The sequence below is a fragment of the Oncorhynchus keta genome, chromosome 13, assembly GCF_023373465.1.
Source record: "Oncorhynchus keta strain PuntledgeMale-10-30-2019 chromosome 13, Oket_V2, whole genome shotgun sequence".
Lineage (NCBI taxonomy): Eukaryota > Metazoa > Chordata > Actinopteri > Salmoniformes > Salmonidae > Oncorhynchus > Oncorhynchus keta.
The window spans coordinates 45,853,873-45,869,244 of NC_068433.1; the positions used below are offsets into that span (position 1 = coordinate 45,853,873).

Consider the following 15,372-nt stretch of genomic DNA (forward strand, 5'->3'; position numbering starts at 1 on the left):
TACGAGTGAGTTCATGTTTAAGTTCTTTCTCAGCTCTGTCAACACTTTTATAAGCCATAAAAGGTGCTTTCTTCCCATTTCCACTCAGCGCTACAACAAGCACTGCAGCAGTAATGAATGAGTAGGAAAGTGTATCTATAGGTTTGCATTGTTATTATTGTTAGCGGTTTGGGTCTTTTTTAATATCCAGGAATATTTCACTTTCTCTGTTCATAGGAGTAACAACATGAATGTGTGCATGTGGCACAAATAATGTGGTGCAACTCGAGTTTCCCCACCCTTTTTGGTCAGAGTCAGTGTCGGAAAGGGAGAGCAGAGGGTTGTTGAGGCGGGACCCTCAGTCTGCTGCTCTCCCTCTGCTGAGACTGACCATCAAATGCAGGAATCATCTGCCCAGTACAATAAAAAGAAAGCAAATGATTTAAATGCTCAGCTGTGCCTCACAAGAAATACAACAACAGATATATTACCAGTGTGATCCTATAGCCCACCTCAAGTTTTTAAAATGATATTTTTAAATTTATCTGAACAACAATTCATTGCCAGGGCAATTCAAGCAAAGCCAATATGTGTTGATAATGTATTGGGCCTATATTTCTACAGTACTTTGTTTTACCTCCATGTCTACAGTACTGTTTTTAATTGGTTAATGTTGCATAGGCTTGTATTTTTTAAGTCATGTTAAAAAAACGATCTGAACTCAGAAAAGGTTGGTGGCCCATGTTCTAGTTTTCCCTGTTAACACTCAATGTCTCCCTTTACTGTGGTAATTGTGATCGAATCAACACAATATTAACCACTTTCAATGTAACATACCGAAACAAAACAAATTATGCAAGAGATTGTTGTCGGCAGAATGCATTGGAGTAGGATTCTATTGCATTGACACACACTACCCAACCCGCACTCTACACAGACCGGTGCGGCATAAACAATCAGAACTGCAGTATACCTATATGCAAATAAACCGTTGCCATATATGTATCTGTGCCATTTACTTTGAACTGGACCGTGTTTACAGCATGAGCGGTCATGAGTAAATGTGCTTGTTTTGAGATCAAAGCGAGAGCTCCATGTAGCCACGTGTGTACATTTTGTTCATGTCCTTTGCTAGTTAGTGAGTTATTAGCCCAGTTATAGATCATTTGTAGTTAGCAATATGGGAGTGATTGCTTCCTACAAGAGCACAAAATGTGTACATTTCCAGGCATCTTTGAAAAGCTGCTACTGTAGGCTGAATGATAGAACAGCTATTTCCATGTTAAATGTTTCTCCATAGTTTTTTATGGTAGGCCACTCTATTAGGCCTACATTATGATCAAGTAGCCTACTTGGCCACTGTTATAACTAACTTAAAGCGGGTACAGCCTCAGTGTTCACTGTAAACGTGCTGGATATTGCACAGAATTTTCACAATGTTAAAGTTTACACACACACACACACACACACACACACACACACACACACACACACACACACACACACACACACACACACACACACACACACACACACACACGACCAGATTCCTTGGCCAGATGGGTAGGTCTCCCCACACACATCACCTATAGCCTCTTTTCCAATCACCCAGAATCAGCTGATAAAAGAAGGGCTTTATAAATACATTTGATTTGGATTTGAATAATAGTTGTATATAGTTTGTCCTTCACGCACGTACGTGTCCTTCACACGCATACTTGTTCTTCACGCGCATACTTGTCCATCACACACATACGTGTCCTTCACGCGCATACTTGTCCATCACACACATACGTGTCCTTCACGCGCATACTTGTCCATCACACACATACGTGTCCTTCACACGCATACGTGTTCTTCACGCGCATACTAGTCCTTGACGCTCATACTTGTCCTTCACACGCATACGTGTCCTTCACGCACATACGTGTCCTTCACACGCATACTTGTCCATCACACACATACGTGTCCTTCAAACGCATACTTGTCCATCACACACATACGTGTCCTTCACACGCATACTTGTCCATCACACACATACGTGTCCTTCACACGCATACTTGTCCATCACACACATACGTGTCCTTCACACGCATACTTGTCCTTCACGCACATACCTGTCCTTCACACGCATACTTGTCCATCACACACATACGTGTCCTTCACACGCATACTTGTCCTTCACGCACATACTTGTCCTTCACACGCATACGTGTCCATCACACGCATACTAGTCCTTGACGCGCATACTTGTCCTTCACACGCATACGTGTCCTTCACACGCATACGTGTCCTTGACACGCATACTTGTCCTTCACACGCATACTTGTCCTTCACACGCATACCTGTCCTTCACACGCATACCTGTCCTCTCATACTATCTACTTAATTAACATTTGATTGATGTTTTCTTGATGATTGATTGTACCCCCTTAATGTTGAATGTGAGTCAGATTATTCATACTATCAATTCATCATGAAAACTGTTCGGTTGTGTAGCTCAAATTTGATTGGGCACAAAGGTATTTTGAACTTGAGCGTTAGGGTTAGGGGGTGTGGTTGGAAGGTTAAGCATGGTCTCTTTGATGTTACACTAAGAATGTCCTTTTCCCCGTATCCATGTCTCCCTCCAGCTGGTGAGGCGGATCTATAAGGGAATTCCTCTACAGCTCCGAGGAGAGGTGTGGTGTCTGCTCCTCGACGTTCCCAAAATAAAGGAGGAGAAGAAAGACTTCTACGAGGTACGGTATGGCGACACGAGCAAGAAGCTCACAGCAGAGTTATAGTGCTCTCTAGGACTACCATCCTTCCTCCCTGGGAAAAGTCATGGAGGAACTATACACATTCACACTAGTTGACTCTCCTATTGTCTCTCTCCACTCAGCCAGCTTCATTATAGCCCAGGCCTCATTAACATTCATAACCAGGCCGGTTATTAGATTTCAGAGCTTCATCCATTATTATGGGGGGAGGTGTGTGTGTGTGTCTGTCTGTCAGCACTGGAATACTGAGTTTCTAGTCACAACTGAGCTTTATTGTAACTCAATAAATATTTGCGGGATGGATGAGTAGTTTTATTCCTCACACACACTCCCTCAGTGACTCTGTGTTGTTGTGTTTCCTGTGTGTAGAAGCTGAAGCTCAGGGCTCGAGGTCTGTCTCCTGACGTCCGTCAGATTGACCTGGATGTGAACAGAACCTACAGGGACCACGTCATGTTCATGACCCGCTACGACGTCAAGTCAGTTTCTCATACTCCAGTACAACATCTACACTTAGTCACTACAGAATAGTACCCTTAATTAGGGCCTGGAGTTTTTCTTGACCATGTGCCCTGACTAGGAAAAAAACCCTGGTCGTAGCCTGGGCCATGATGCACATCTATCTGGCCATACCTCTTTCTGTCATAATGGTGGCTGACATGGACATTTCCCTATAAGGAAGGGAGAGGACACACGTCCCTTTTCTGTGTTTTTACTTCTGCTTGATGACGTCATGGAGAGAGCCAGAACCAGGGGCCCCTGGGAAATAAACACTGGCCTGCAGAGTCCGAGAGCACCACGGACCTGGCAGGCACAGCCTCACAGGAACTAAACACATTACCTCGATACTGACCATGACACAATACAACTACCTCAAACACAGCTATACCATGAAAGCATAAAATGTACAACTACCTCAAACACAAAGGTTGCCATTACTGGCCAAATATAGGAAGTAAAAATTTGTTCATCTCATTTAGAAGACAATACGACTATTAGAGCATTTGAATGATGAGAGAAGACCAGATCTCTCTTGAAAAATGTATCTCAATGAGACTAACCTGGCTAAATAAAATAAAAAAGCAACCTGAATTCCCCTTTTGTGATCAATTGGGAAGCTCCTGAGGTGTTCCTGTTAGTTAACCTGCACGTCCGTCAGATGATGTCTAGTCATTATATTAGTAGGTTGACTGTTTGTTGTTGTTTTCAGGCAGCAGGCTCTGTTCCACGTCCTAACAGCCTACTCCATGTACAACACGGTGAGTCACACTACACACATTCCAGAATGAATCCCCCGTCACCTCAACGCCTCTTTACCCTACCTCTCCTTTCCCCAATCAACTGTTTTCTACAGCCTCGTCCTTCTCTCCCTCGTCCTTCTTTTATCCCCTCATCCAGCTCCTCCTGATCATCCTCCCCTGTTCTCTCCATCCACCGACCTCCTCTGTTCCTGTGTAGATATAAAGAAGTGAGTTGGTGTGCAGTTTTGCATGCGTGTTTGTCTATACATTACAAACCTGTGTGTGTGTGTGTGTGTGTGTGTGTGTGTGTGTGTGTGTGTGTGTGTGTGTGTGTGTGTGTGTGTGTGTGTGTGTGTGTGTGTGTGTGTGTGTGTGTGTGTGTGTGTGTGTGTGTGTGTGTGTGTGTATAGGAGGTGGGGTACTGCCAGGGCATGAGTCAGATCACTGCTCTGTTGCTCATCTATATGAACGAAGAGGATGCCTTCTGGGCTCTGGTCAAACTGCTGTCTGGACAGAAACACGCCATGCATGGTAAACACACCAGAACACACACACAACACACTGTGTAACATCCCATAGAAGTGTTAGGCCGTCATTCAATAGCCCACGCAAAACCCACGCCTAAGCCATGCCATACATATGCACCATATAGGACACAAGTCAATTCAGGGGTAGCATACTAGACCAGACACACTAAGTAGGCATGAACAGCCATGCCCTAGACCACGTAGGATAGTAGGCTCTGGTCTTTTACTCCAAACATTCCTTAAGTCCAACATGACCCCACTGACACAGGAACGTGCCCTACGGATAGAATATAAACACGCACTCGCACACTGAATACACACACTCTCACATACCTTTCAAGGACTTAGGCTGTCTCTTCTGGGCCCCATAAAATGTGAGGAAACACATTTCTAGAGAACCCTCCCTGACCACTTCTTACCAGATATCTATAGAGCTCACCCAATCTCCCGTCCCTTCCATTCAGACCCACACACAGCGTGAACCACCAGAGTCATTTCCTACATTTGATAAAAATGCTCTGTGATCTCCGCCCCTCTAGGGTTTTTTATCCCCGGCTTCCCCAAGCTGATGCGCTTCCAGGAGCACCATGACCGCATCCTCAAGAAGATGATGCCCAAACTGAAGTCACACCTGGTGAGGCCTGCAGAGCGCACACACACACACACACACACACACACACACACACACACACACACACACACACACACACACACACACACACACACACACAGCCTGGGGAGGGGGTAGTGGTATATAAATGACAGCCTAAGCCTGCTGGTATGGGGGACTGAGTTGAGTGGCACAGCAGCAGCCTTTGATGTGTTGAGATTAAAGGGCGGTGGAGTGTGAGAGAGAAATGCCATGTCTACAAACGCAACCATACACACACAGATATGGCTTTTATTCTGCTTTTAATATGGGGCCTTGGGCACGTTGGCGGATTCACCACTGCTGTTAAACCAAGGCCACTGTTTAAATACACACACACACACACACACACACACACACACACACACACACACACACACACACACACACACACACACACACACACACACACACACACACACACACACACACACACACACACACACACACACACGGAGTGGTAATGGCTCATTGACCTCTGTTTCAGGACACACAGGAGGTGTTCACCAGCCTGTACACTATGAAGTGGTTTTTCCAGTGTTTCCTGGACAGGGTGAGTGTCTGAATCACATCTCTTCCCTCTGTATCAGAATGTTAGTCAGGGTGAGTGTCTGAATCACATCTCTTCCCTCTGTATCAGAATGTTAGTCAGGGTGAGTGTCTGAATCACATCTCTTCCCTCTGTATCAGAATGTTAGTCAGGGTGAGTGTCTGAATCACATCTCTTCCCTCTGTATCAGAATGTTAGTCAGGGTGAGTGTCTGAATCACATCTCTTCCTCTGTATCAGAATGTTAGACAGGGTGAGTGTCTGAATCACATCCCCTTCCCTCTGTATCAGAATGTTAGTCAGGGTGAGTGTCTGAATCACATCTCTTCCTCTGTATCAGAATGTTAGTCAGGGTGAGTGTCTGAATCACATCCCCTTCCCTCTGTATCAGAATGTTAGTCAGGGTGAGTGTCTGAATCACATCTCTTCCTCTGTATCAGAATGTTAGTCAGGGTGAGTGTCTGAATCACATCTCTTCCTCTGTATCAGAATGTTAGTCAGGGTGAGTGTCTGAATCACATATCTTCCTCTGTATCAGCATGTTAGTCAGGGTGAGTGTCTGAATCACATCTCTTCCCTCTGTATCAGAATGTTAGTCAGGGTGAGTGTCTGAATCACATCTCTTCCCTCTGTATCAGAATGTTAGTCAGGGTGAGTGTCTGAATCACATCTCTTCCCTCTGTATCAGAATGTTAGTCAGGGTGAGTGTCTGAATCACATCTCTTCCCTCTGTATCAGAATGTTAGTCAGGGTGAGTGTCTGAATCACATCTCTTCCCTCTGTATCAGAATGTTAGTCAGGGTGAGTGTCTGAATCACATCTCTTCCCTCTGTATCAGAATGTTAGACAGGGTGAGTGTCTGAATCACATCTCTTCCCTCTGTATCAGAATGTTAGTCAGGGTGAGTGTCTGAATCACATCCCCTTCCCTCTGTATCAGAATGTTAGTCAGGGTGAGTGTCTGAATCACATCTCTTCCCTCTGTATCAGAATGTTAGTCAGGGTGAGTGTCTGAATCACATATCTTCCCTCTGTATCAGAATGTTAGACAGGGTGAGTGTCTGAATCACATATCTTCCCTCTGTATCAGAATGTTAGACAGGGTGAGTGTCTGAATCACATCTCTTCCCTCTGTATCAGAATGTTAGTCAGGGTGAGTGTCTGAATCACATATCTTCCCTCTGTATCAGAATGTTAGACAGGGTGAGTGTCTGAATCACATCTCTTCCCTCTGTATCAGAATGTTAGTCAGGGTGAGTGTCTGAATCACATCTCTTCCCTCTGTATCAGAATGTTAGACAGGGTGAGTGTCTGAATCACATCTCTTCCCTCTGTATCAGAATGTTAGTCAGGGTGAGTGTCTGAATCACATCTCTTCCCTCTGTATCAGAATGTTAGACAGGGTGAGTGTCTGAATCACATCTCTTCCCTCTGTATCAGAATGTTAGTCAGGGTGAGTGTCTGAATCACATCTCTTCCCTCTGTATCAGAATGTTAGTCAGGGTGAGTGTCTGAATCACATCCCCTTCCCTCTGTATCAGAATGTTAGTCAGGGTGAGTGTCTGAATCACATCTCTTCCCTCTGTATCAGAATGTTAGACAGGGTGAGTGTCTGAATCACATCTCTTCCCTCTGTATCAGAATGTTAGTCAGGGTGAGTGTCTGAATCACATCTCTTCCCTCTGTATCAGAATGTTAGACAGGGTGAGTGTCTGAATCACATCTCTTCCCTCTGTATCAGAATGTTAGTCAGGGTGAGTGTCTGAATCACATCTCTTCCCTCTGTATCAGAATGTTAGTCAGGGTGAGTGTCTGAATCACATCTCTTCCCTCTGTATCAGAATGTTAGTCAGGGTGAGTGTCTGAATCACATATCTTCCCTCTGTATCAGAATGTTAGACAGGGTGAGTGTCTGAATCACATCTCTTCCCTCTGTATCAGAATGTTAGTCAGGGTGAGTGTCTGAATCACATCTCTTCCCTCTGTATCAGAATGTTAGACAGGGTGAGTGTCTGAATCACATCTCTTCCTCTGTATCAGAATGTTAGTCAGGGTGAGTGTCTGAATCACATCCCCTTCCTCTGTATCAGAATGTTAGACAGGGTGAGTGGCTGAATCACATCCCCTTCCTCTGTATCAGAATGTTAGTCAGGGTGAGTGTCTGAATCACATCCCCTTCCCTCTGTATCAGAATGTTAGTCAGGGTGAGTGTCTGAATCACATCTCTTCCCTCTGTATCAGAATGTTAGACAGGGTGAGTGTCTGAATCACATCTCTTCCTCTGTATCAGAATGTTAGTCAGGGTGAGTGGCCGAATCACATCCCCTTCCTCTGTATCAGAATGTTAGTCAGGGTGAGTGGCTGAATCACATCCCCTTCCCTCTGTATCAGAATGTTAGTCAGGGTGAGTGTCTGAATCACATCCCCTTCCCTCTGTATCAGAATGTTAGTCAGGGTGAGTGTCTGAATCACATCCCCTTCCCTCTGTATCAGAATGTTAGTCAGGGTGAGTGGCTGAATCACATCCCCTTCCCTCTGTATCAGAATGTTAGTCAGGGTGAGTGTCTGAATCACATCCCCTTCCCTCTGTATCAGAATGTTAGACAGGGTGAGTGTCTGAATCACATCTCTTCCCTCTGTATCAGAATGTTAGACAGGGTGAGTGGCTGAATCACATCCCCTTCCCTCTGTATCAGAATGTTAGACAGGGTGAGTGTCTGAATCACATCTCTTCCCTCTGTATCAGAATGTTAGTCAGGGTGAGTGTCTGAATCACATCTCTTCCCTCTGTATCAGAATGTTAGTCAGGGTGAGTGTCTGAATCACATCCCCTTCCCTCTGTATCAGAATGTTAGTCAGGGTGAGTGTCTGAATCACATCCCCTTCCTCTGTATCAGAATGTTAGTCAGGGTGAGTGTCTGAATCACATCCCCTTCCCTCTGTATCAGAATGTTAGTCAGGGTGAGTGTCTGAATCACATCCCCTTCCCTCTGTATCAGAATGTTAGTCAGGGTGAGTGTCTGAATCACATCCCCTTCCCTCTGTATCAGAATGTTAGTCAGGGTGAGTGTCTGAATCACATCCCCTTCCCTCTGTATCAGAATGTTAGACAGGGTGAGTGTCTGAATCACATCTCTTCCCTCTGTATCAGAATGTTAGTCAGGGTGAGTGTCTGAATCACATCTCTTCCCTCTGTATCAGAATGTTAGTCAGGGTGAGTGTCTGAATCACATATCTTCCCTCTGTATCAGAATGTTAGTCAGGGTGAGTGGCTGAATCACATCCCCTTCCCTCTGTATCAGAATGTTAGTCAGGGTGAGTGTCTGAATCACATCCCCTTCCCTCTGTATCCTTTAGGCCTGCAGCTTTTTTAAAATGTGTCTTTGTAAAGCATCAGTCATTATAACACCATGCCTACTGCAGGTGTCTTCTCTTTTCTGGCTGTATCATTCACTCTCCCTATCTCTTTCTCTCTCCTTCATTATCTTTCTTCCTCTCTGTCTCTCTCCCTCAGACCCCCTTCACCCTGACCCTGCGGATCTGGGACATCTATATCCTGGAGGGAGAGAGAGTTCTGACCGCCATGTCCTACACGGTCCTCAAACTGCACAAGAGTAAGACCAGAACAGTAGGATTGTGCTATTGTGACCACGTGGTTGTCTGTGCGCCACCAGGCGAAGTTGCTTCACTGCACCACCTCCGCTAACCTCTAAGATCTGTGACTGTCCTCAAACTGCACAGGAGAAAGTGTTCTCACAGTGTGTGTGTGTGTGTGTGTGTGTGTGTGTGTGTGTGTGTGTGTGTGTGTGTGTGTGTGTGTGTGTGTGTGTGTGTGTGTGTGTGTGTGTGTGTGTGTGTGTGTGTGTGTGTGTGTGTGTGTGTGTGTGTGTTTGCAGAGCACCTGTTGAAGCTGTCTATGGAGGATCTGGTTGAGTTTCTGCAGGTGACTCTGGCCAAGGACTTCTTCTTTGAGGATGACTTTGTGATTGAGCAGCTGCAGAACAACATGGTGGAGCTAAGGAGGTCCAAACTGGAGCTGGCCGCACCAGGTAGCCTTCTGCCCCCCACACATCTCATACACACTGATTACAGTAGGCTATACATTTGTCACACACACGCAGATTAGACAACTGCCACACACAAGCTCAAAATATCAACACACACACGGATGTATCACCCTGCATATGTTACTTCACTTACATTCACCCTCAACCACACAGTTCCAGTTCTCTCTCTCTCACACACACACACACACACACACACACACACACACACACACACACACACACACACACACACACACACACACACACACACACACACACACACACCTCTCCTGCTGGCTGCTGTGTAATAGTATTACCAGTGGTAGTAGTAATTAGTGATAGCAGTCTGTGTCTCATCTTGCTTTCTGTCTCTTGCTTAATCTGCCTCTTCTCCCTCTTCTCCCAATGGTTCGGCCCAGCCTACAAAAGTGTGGGTGGGAGTGGGGGCCACATCCCCTCCTACGACAGTAACCGGTGGGCTATCCTGACTGGTGTTCCCCTGTTTCATCATCTGTCCATCCCTCCCTCCCTCTGTCAGTCCCTCCGTTTTCCGTCTGTCTGTCTGTCGCCTGTCTGTTCAGCGGCCCTGGGCTTCTCTTACAGAACATTCTCCCAATGGTACCGCAATCTTGTGCAGTAGCTACTGCAACTCAGGCCAGGCTACTATTGGTAAAGCTACCTTGGAGTCTTGTAGTGGAGGGATTATCCTCCTCTATTACTACCACGCTCATTGTCTCTGACTGCTTTTAGCGAGGCACTGCAGATGGTCATTATCAGTAGAGTAGTAACCATTTAAGCTCCCACTTTAGATAATACGATACTTTGAGTCACTACTTTCAGTTAGTAAGATGCATCTCGCCTAAAGCTTTGACTGGTCACCGCTCAACATTGTAGGCTACATAATGGCTTAACCACCGAATGTCCTATTGTAGTGTGGCATCCTACCACCCTGGGTGTGTGCGCACACACACACACACACACACACACACACACACACACACACACACACACACACACACACACACAGTGAGAGAGCCATTTTCTCTTCCTGGTGACATGATAATAAGTATGATCTAACAGAGGAGGCTTTATGCTCGACTGCGGCACTCGGAGCTCATCTTCAACCCATCTGCTACTCGTGAACCAGCCACATGTCATGTTGAGAAATGGAGATTCGGAAGCCAAAACTCTTCTAACTTTGACGGTTAAATTGTTGGATGAGGTTTTTAATGAGAGGCTAAACAAACGTTTGAATAGGTTGTTGTCTGTGTTTTACGTTTGATTGTGGGGTGGAGACTGCGTCCTACACTTAACTTGGAAACCCTAAAGCACCTGTGTCAATGAACACATTTCCTGGGTGAATCCTCAATACTCTCAAGTGGCTTCCTCTCCTGAGTCCAAACTGAGAAGACTGGATGGGTGAGAGCAATAAAGCACTGATCTCGGCTGTGTCCCAATACATTTGAATGCTTCCGCTTCTTGTCTCCTTTCCTTTATCCCGAACCAAAGCGCCATTATTTCCCTTGTCCAGGCTTTTCAGATCAGTGGTTCTAAGGGATGGTAGAGAAGGACAGGAAGCTGCGTAGGAGTGATGGATGCTGTGACTTACAGGCAGAGTTTCTCCATATTGTTTTCACCCATTCAGTCTAAGGACAGGGAAATGGGACACTTTCTTACACAACGGAGAGCCACTTTAGCTTGTGGATTCAATACCGGTCAGTGATAGCACTTCCTGGTTCAAACTCACCACACTTCCCGGTCCTGTCACATCACTTCCTCTTCTCCAGCTCGTGTCTCCTGGTTTCTATGGTGATTGTGGACACACTGTTCCTACCAGAGGCCAACACATCCAGTGTCCCACCTTCACTGTCTGTTTCTCTGTATATCTGTGTCACCTGTACTGCACTTTATTTTCCTGGCACTGGTAGATACGATTATGTAGTTGTAATAATATACTCCAGTAATAGAGTTTAAAACTGCATGGAGTTGATATATTTATGGTTTTAGTCCTTAAGTGCTAACTCAGCCATGTTTCCTACTTTACTTCTTACAAGTCTTTAAGGACAGTCTGTTAGCTCATTTCAGTCTGACCTTTTGAGGTCGGCCTGCTGCTGCAGCTAAGTACATTTTAATGAAACTGAGTGAAAACGTATATTATTTCAGTCTACACGTTTGAATGGCACTTCCTAATTGGACGCCTCTGGCTCGCACTCTGGGTATTGAATGTCAGATATATATTTCAGATGTTGTGTTTTGTTATGTCCTTGGTTGGTTTCTCGCCTGTGGAGACGTGATTATTCAGTGTTGTGGTGAATGTAATTCTCTCTTTATTTTCGCCCCCCGTCGGCAGTGATGTTGCATGAATCCATATTGCCCTTTTTTTAATATTCATCGTTTGAAAACATGCCTTTTCCGTTTTGTGTTCCCCTCCAGGTGCTCTAACCTTCTGTCTGTTGTATCTGTGCAGGTAAAGAGGACGAGTATCCCAAGAAGCTTCTTGGGCAGCTTCCCCCAGAGCCAGCTGTGAACCAGAACCACGTGGCGAATGGTCAGAGCCACGCCCAGCCGGCCGGGCCCCCAAAAGCGCCTAGCCCCTCCCCCGAGCGCCAGCGGGACAGCCGACCCCCCAGCCGGGCGCGCAGGGACTCCTTGGAGAAGCTGGTCCGGCAGCACAAGGCTGAGAAGAGGGAGGCCAGATCACGGGGGTCTGGAGAGAACTCCGTCCACCTAGACCCCCACTGCAAACAGCCCTCCGCCCCCACCTTTGCTACCCCAGAGAGAGGGTTCACACCTACACCGTCCCCGGCGCCCTCTCCCTCGCCACACCCCAACCCTCCTACAAAAGTGGTGGACAGAGGGAATCCTCAGAACCACGCCACGGCCAACCACAACTCTAATGCCGCCTCCAGCAGCTCCCGTAAAGACATCGCCCCGCGCTGGGTCAAGCCCTCCGAGACCAAGCTGGAGGCGGCCAAGGCAGCGGCGGCCAGGGAGATCCAGCCCTCCTCCAGCCCTGATGACACCCTGCTGCTCAACCCCCGGCCCCGCTCCAGGGGCTTGATCCCAGGCTCCAACCGTGGCTCCAACGCCTCTCAGTACGACAACGTTCCCGGGGGGGCAGAGCAGGACTTTGTGGAGGTTCTGGAGCTAGACAGGCCACCGTCGCAGATGAGGCGCAGCGAGACACCGTCCTTACCCCCCACCCACACCCCCAGCCTGCAAGGGAGCATGGTCTCCATAGGACCAGTGGGTAGGCAGGCCAAACACCCCATCCCCACTGCCCTGTCCCTCAACAGCCCTGCGGGGGGTAAACCCTATGTCCACCCCAACGGCCAGAGCCAGTACCACACACCCCCCCAGCAGTACTCCCCCGCTCGGCCTGCTATGGTGCCACTCCACTACCCTCCGTACAGTGTGAGCCTTGAGCAGAGGGGACTGGGAGAGGACAGGCACTACGGCCCCCCGCCCTCCCGAGGCACCCCACCTATGGGTCTGATGTATGGGGAGAGGGCGTACGTCACCACCCAGCGGCCCAGCCACTCTCCGGAGAAGGCCCTCATGAACAACTCCTATGCCACCACCCACAGGCAGCCTCCCAGCTCAGCCCAGTCCCCCCGCACCATACAGCAGCTGGACAGCCCTGGTAGTAACGCCTCCACATATCTGCGTCAGCCCACACGGCTCACCTCCACTGCAGCCACCTATCCGGTGTACCCTCCTGTTGACTATAACAGGTACGAGGGGCGCAGGAGAGGGGAGCAGACCCCGCCCTACCTGCCCGAGGGGCCAGGCCGGGGAGGGGCAGCGGAGGTGCAGCCGTGGAGGCAGCAGGAAGGTGGTGACATGTCACGTGCCCCTGGAGGTGTTCCCCGCTCCCCCAGCTTCCAGAGGGCCCAGATGTCCCCCGTGCAGGAGTTCACCTTCCCTGACGGCCTGGCTCACTACAGGACACAGTTCCACGAGCAGCAGCAACAGCCCACCATGAGGCAGCAGCTCCCCCCGCTGTTCGGAGGACCACACTACAGGCACGCACCAGAGGCGTTCACCATGCAGGAGTCTATGTTACTGTGAGAGGAGGAGAGCGGGATGGAAAGACACTGAGGTGTAGTCACTGACACTGTGGCAGCAGAGACCAGCGGTAGTCCTACTGGGGTTAAGGGGTTTTAGTTTGGTCTGTTTGTGCTTTATATGTGACGTTCTGACCCATAAAGTCATACTGCATCGTGAATGCTGCAGTATACCAGCTTCTGATGTTTTTATGGATCCCTTTTAAAAACCCACTGAAGATTGATTATTTAATTTTTTCGGATGTTAAATCATTAATGACAGGAGTTTTAAAGTATATATGTATATCTATCTTTTAGAGTTGAAACATGTACAGTAAATGATGTTTTGTTTATATGCTGAGTTATTGAAAAGTTCTGAGTAGCAGGGGACACTTCTCCTGGCGAGACAAACTCAGTGATTCGATTTTTTCTTTTTTATGAGTTGCTTCCAAAATATCTACTTTAGAGGTCAATTTACTCTATATGCTTGTGAATATCGTATTTTTCAGAGAGAAGAAACAAAGCTACGTCACATAATAGAATTACGGAACAGTGACAATTAAAATCCTTGTCGAAAATATATAATTTCAATTTTGAAGCACCTCCACTGTATAACGACGGTTTTTAAAACTTTATTTTTTCATTGAGATTATTCTGTCGTCGCTCAGTTTAGCGACCACTCATTTCTAGTCATTGCAAAGCATTTCTGTAACCCAAATAGTGTGTACAGTATGTTTGTGTATCGAGGCCAGTGTCTGCTTTATACCCCATATTGAGACTGTAAAATCTATCAACAGTGAACTGTTTTGTCGTCTGTAGAAAAAAAGCACCCCCTTTCTCCCCTGAAATAATGTACGATTTACTTCCCCCTGAATAGTTGACATGAACATTAACTGCATATTAACAGTACAGTATTTTCATCACCACACAGTAGGTGTCAGCTAGCTGCAATAGGTTTCTATAGAGGGGGAATGTGTACTGGTATTGAAGTACTTACTAAGCCGCAATATGCTTTCATTGCCAACTCATGTCTTGTATTTTCAGCAGTCACATTCACTGCTGTTCAGTTACCAGCACTTACATATTAAATCATTCCATATACACACATCAACACTTACTGACTTCTATACATACTACTTTGTAGTGTGACGTCACACATTTGAATACATATTCAACCACCTCCCCTTTTATTGCTGATTCTCAACTCTGTACTTTTTGATACAATGCTTATCGTTCTCAAAACGGTTATAATTATACTGTTATTATTTGAACGTGCAAATAAGTCATTCCTTTTTTTGTTGTTGTAAATAATTAATTGCAAAATAGTTTCAGGTCATTCTTCAGAGACTTTTCTTTACTTAATAAAACAAATTGGGGTGTGCATTTCTGATCATGTGTCTAGATTTATTTCTGTAAGAATGGTTATTGCTATTCCCTTCATACATCAGTGAAGTGTCTTCGTACATATTCTACATGCATGGATCACAAAGCTCACTCCGGATACTGGCTAGTGATTTATATCCCTGGAAAAGGGGATAGCGTGTGCCAACATTATTCATCTGCTGATACTTAAG

General features: G+C 46.5%; 1 protein-coding gene across 3 annotated transcripts in view; it reads left to right on the top strand.

Moving 5' to 3' along the window:
• The window catches only part of LOC118378708 (USP6 N-terminal-like protein), an 82,677-nt gene extending 67,489 nt beyond the window's left edge, over window positions 1-15,188 (top strand). For all 3 annotated transcript variants that reach the window (XM_052460292.1, XM_052460295.1, XM_052460293.1), the window contains 9 exons: window positions 2,613-2,720; window positions 3,111-3,220; window positions 3,952-4,000; window positions 4,393-4,513; window positions 5,049-5,143; window positions 5,646-5,711; window positions 9,221-9,320; window positions 9,603-9,755; window positions 12,220-15,188. In XM_052460292.1, the coding sequence (XP_052316252.1) occupies window positions 2,613-2,720; window positions 3,111-3,220; window positions 3,952-4,000; window positions 4,393-4,513; window positions 5,049-5,143; window positions 5,646-5,711; window positions 9,221-9,320; window positions 9,603-9,755; window positions 12,220-13,823 (2,406 nt within the window). In that variant the 3' untranslated portion in view covers window positions 13,824-15,188. The remainder of the gene's footprint in view (window positions 1-2,612; window positions 2,721-3,110; window positions 3,221-3,951; window positions 4,001-4,392; window positions 4,514-5,048; window positions 5,144-5,645; window positions 5,712-9,220; window positions 9,321-9,602; window positions 9,756-12,219) is intronic.
• The last annotated feature ends 184 nt before the right edge of the window (window positions 15,189-15,372 follow it).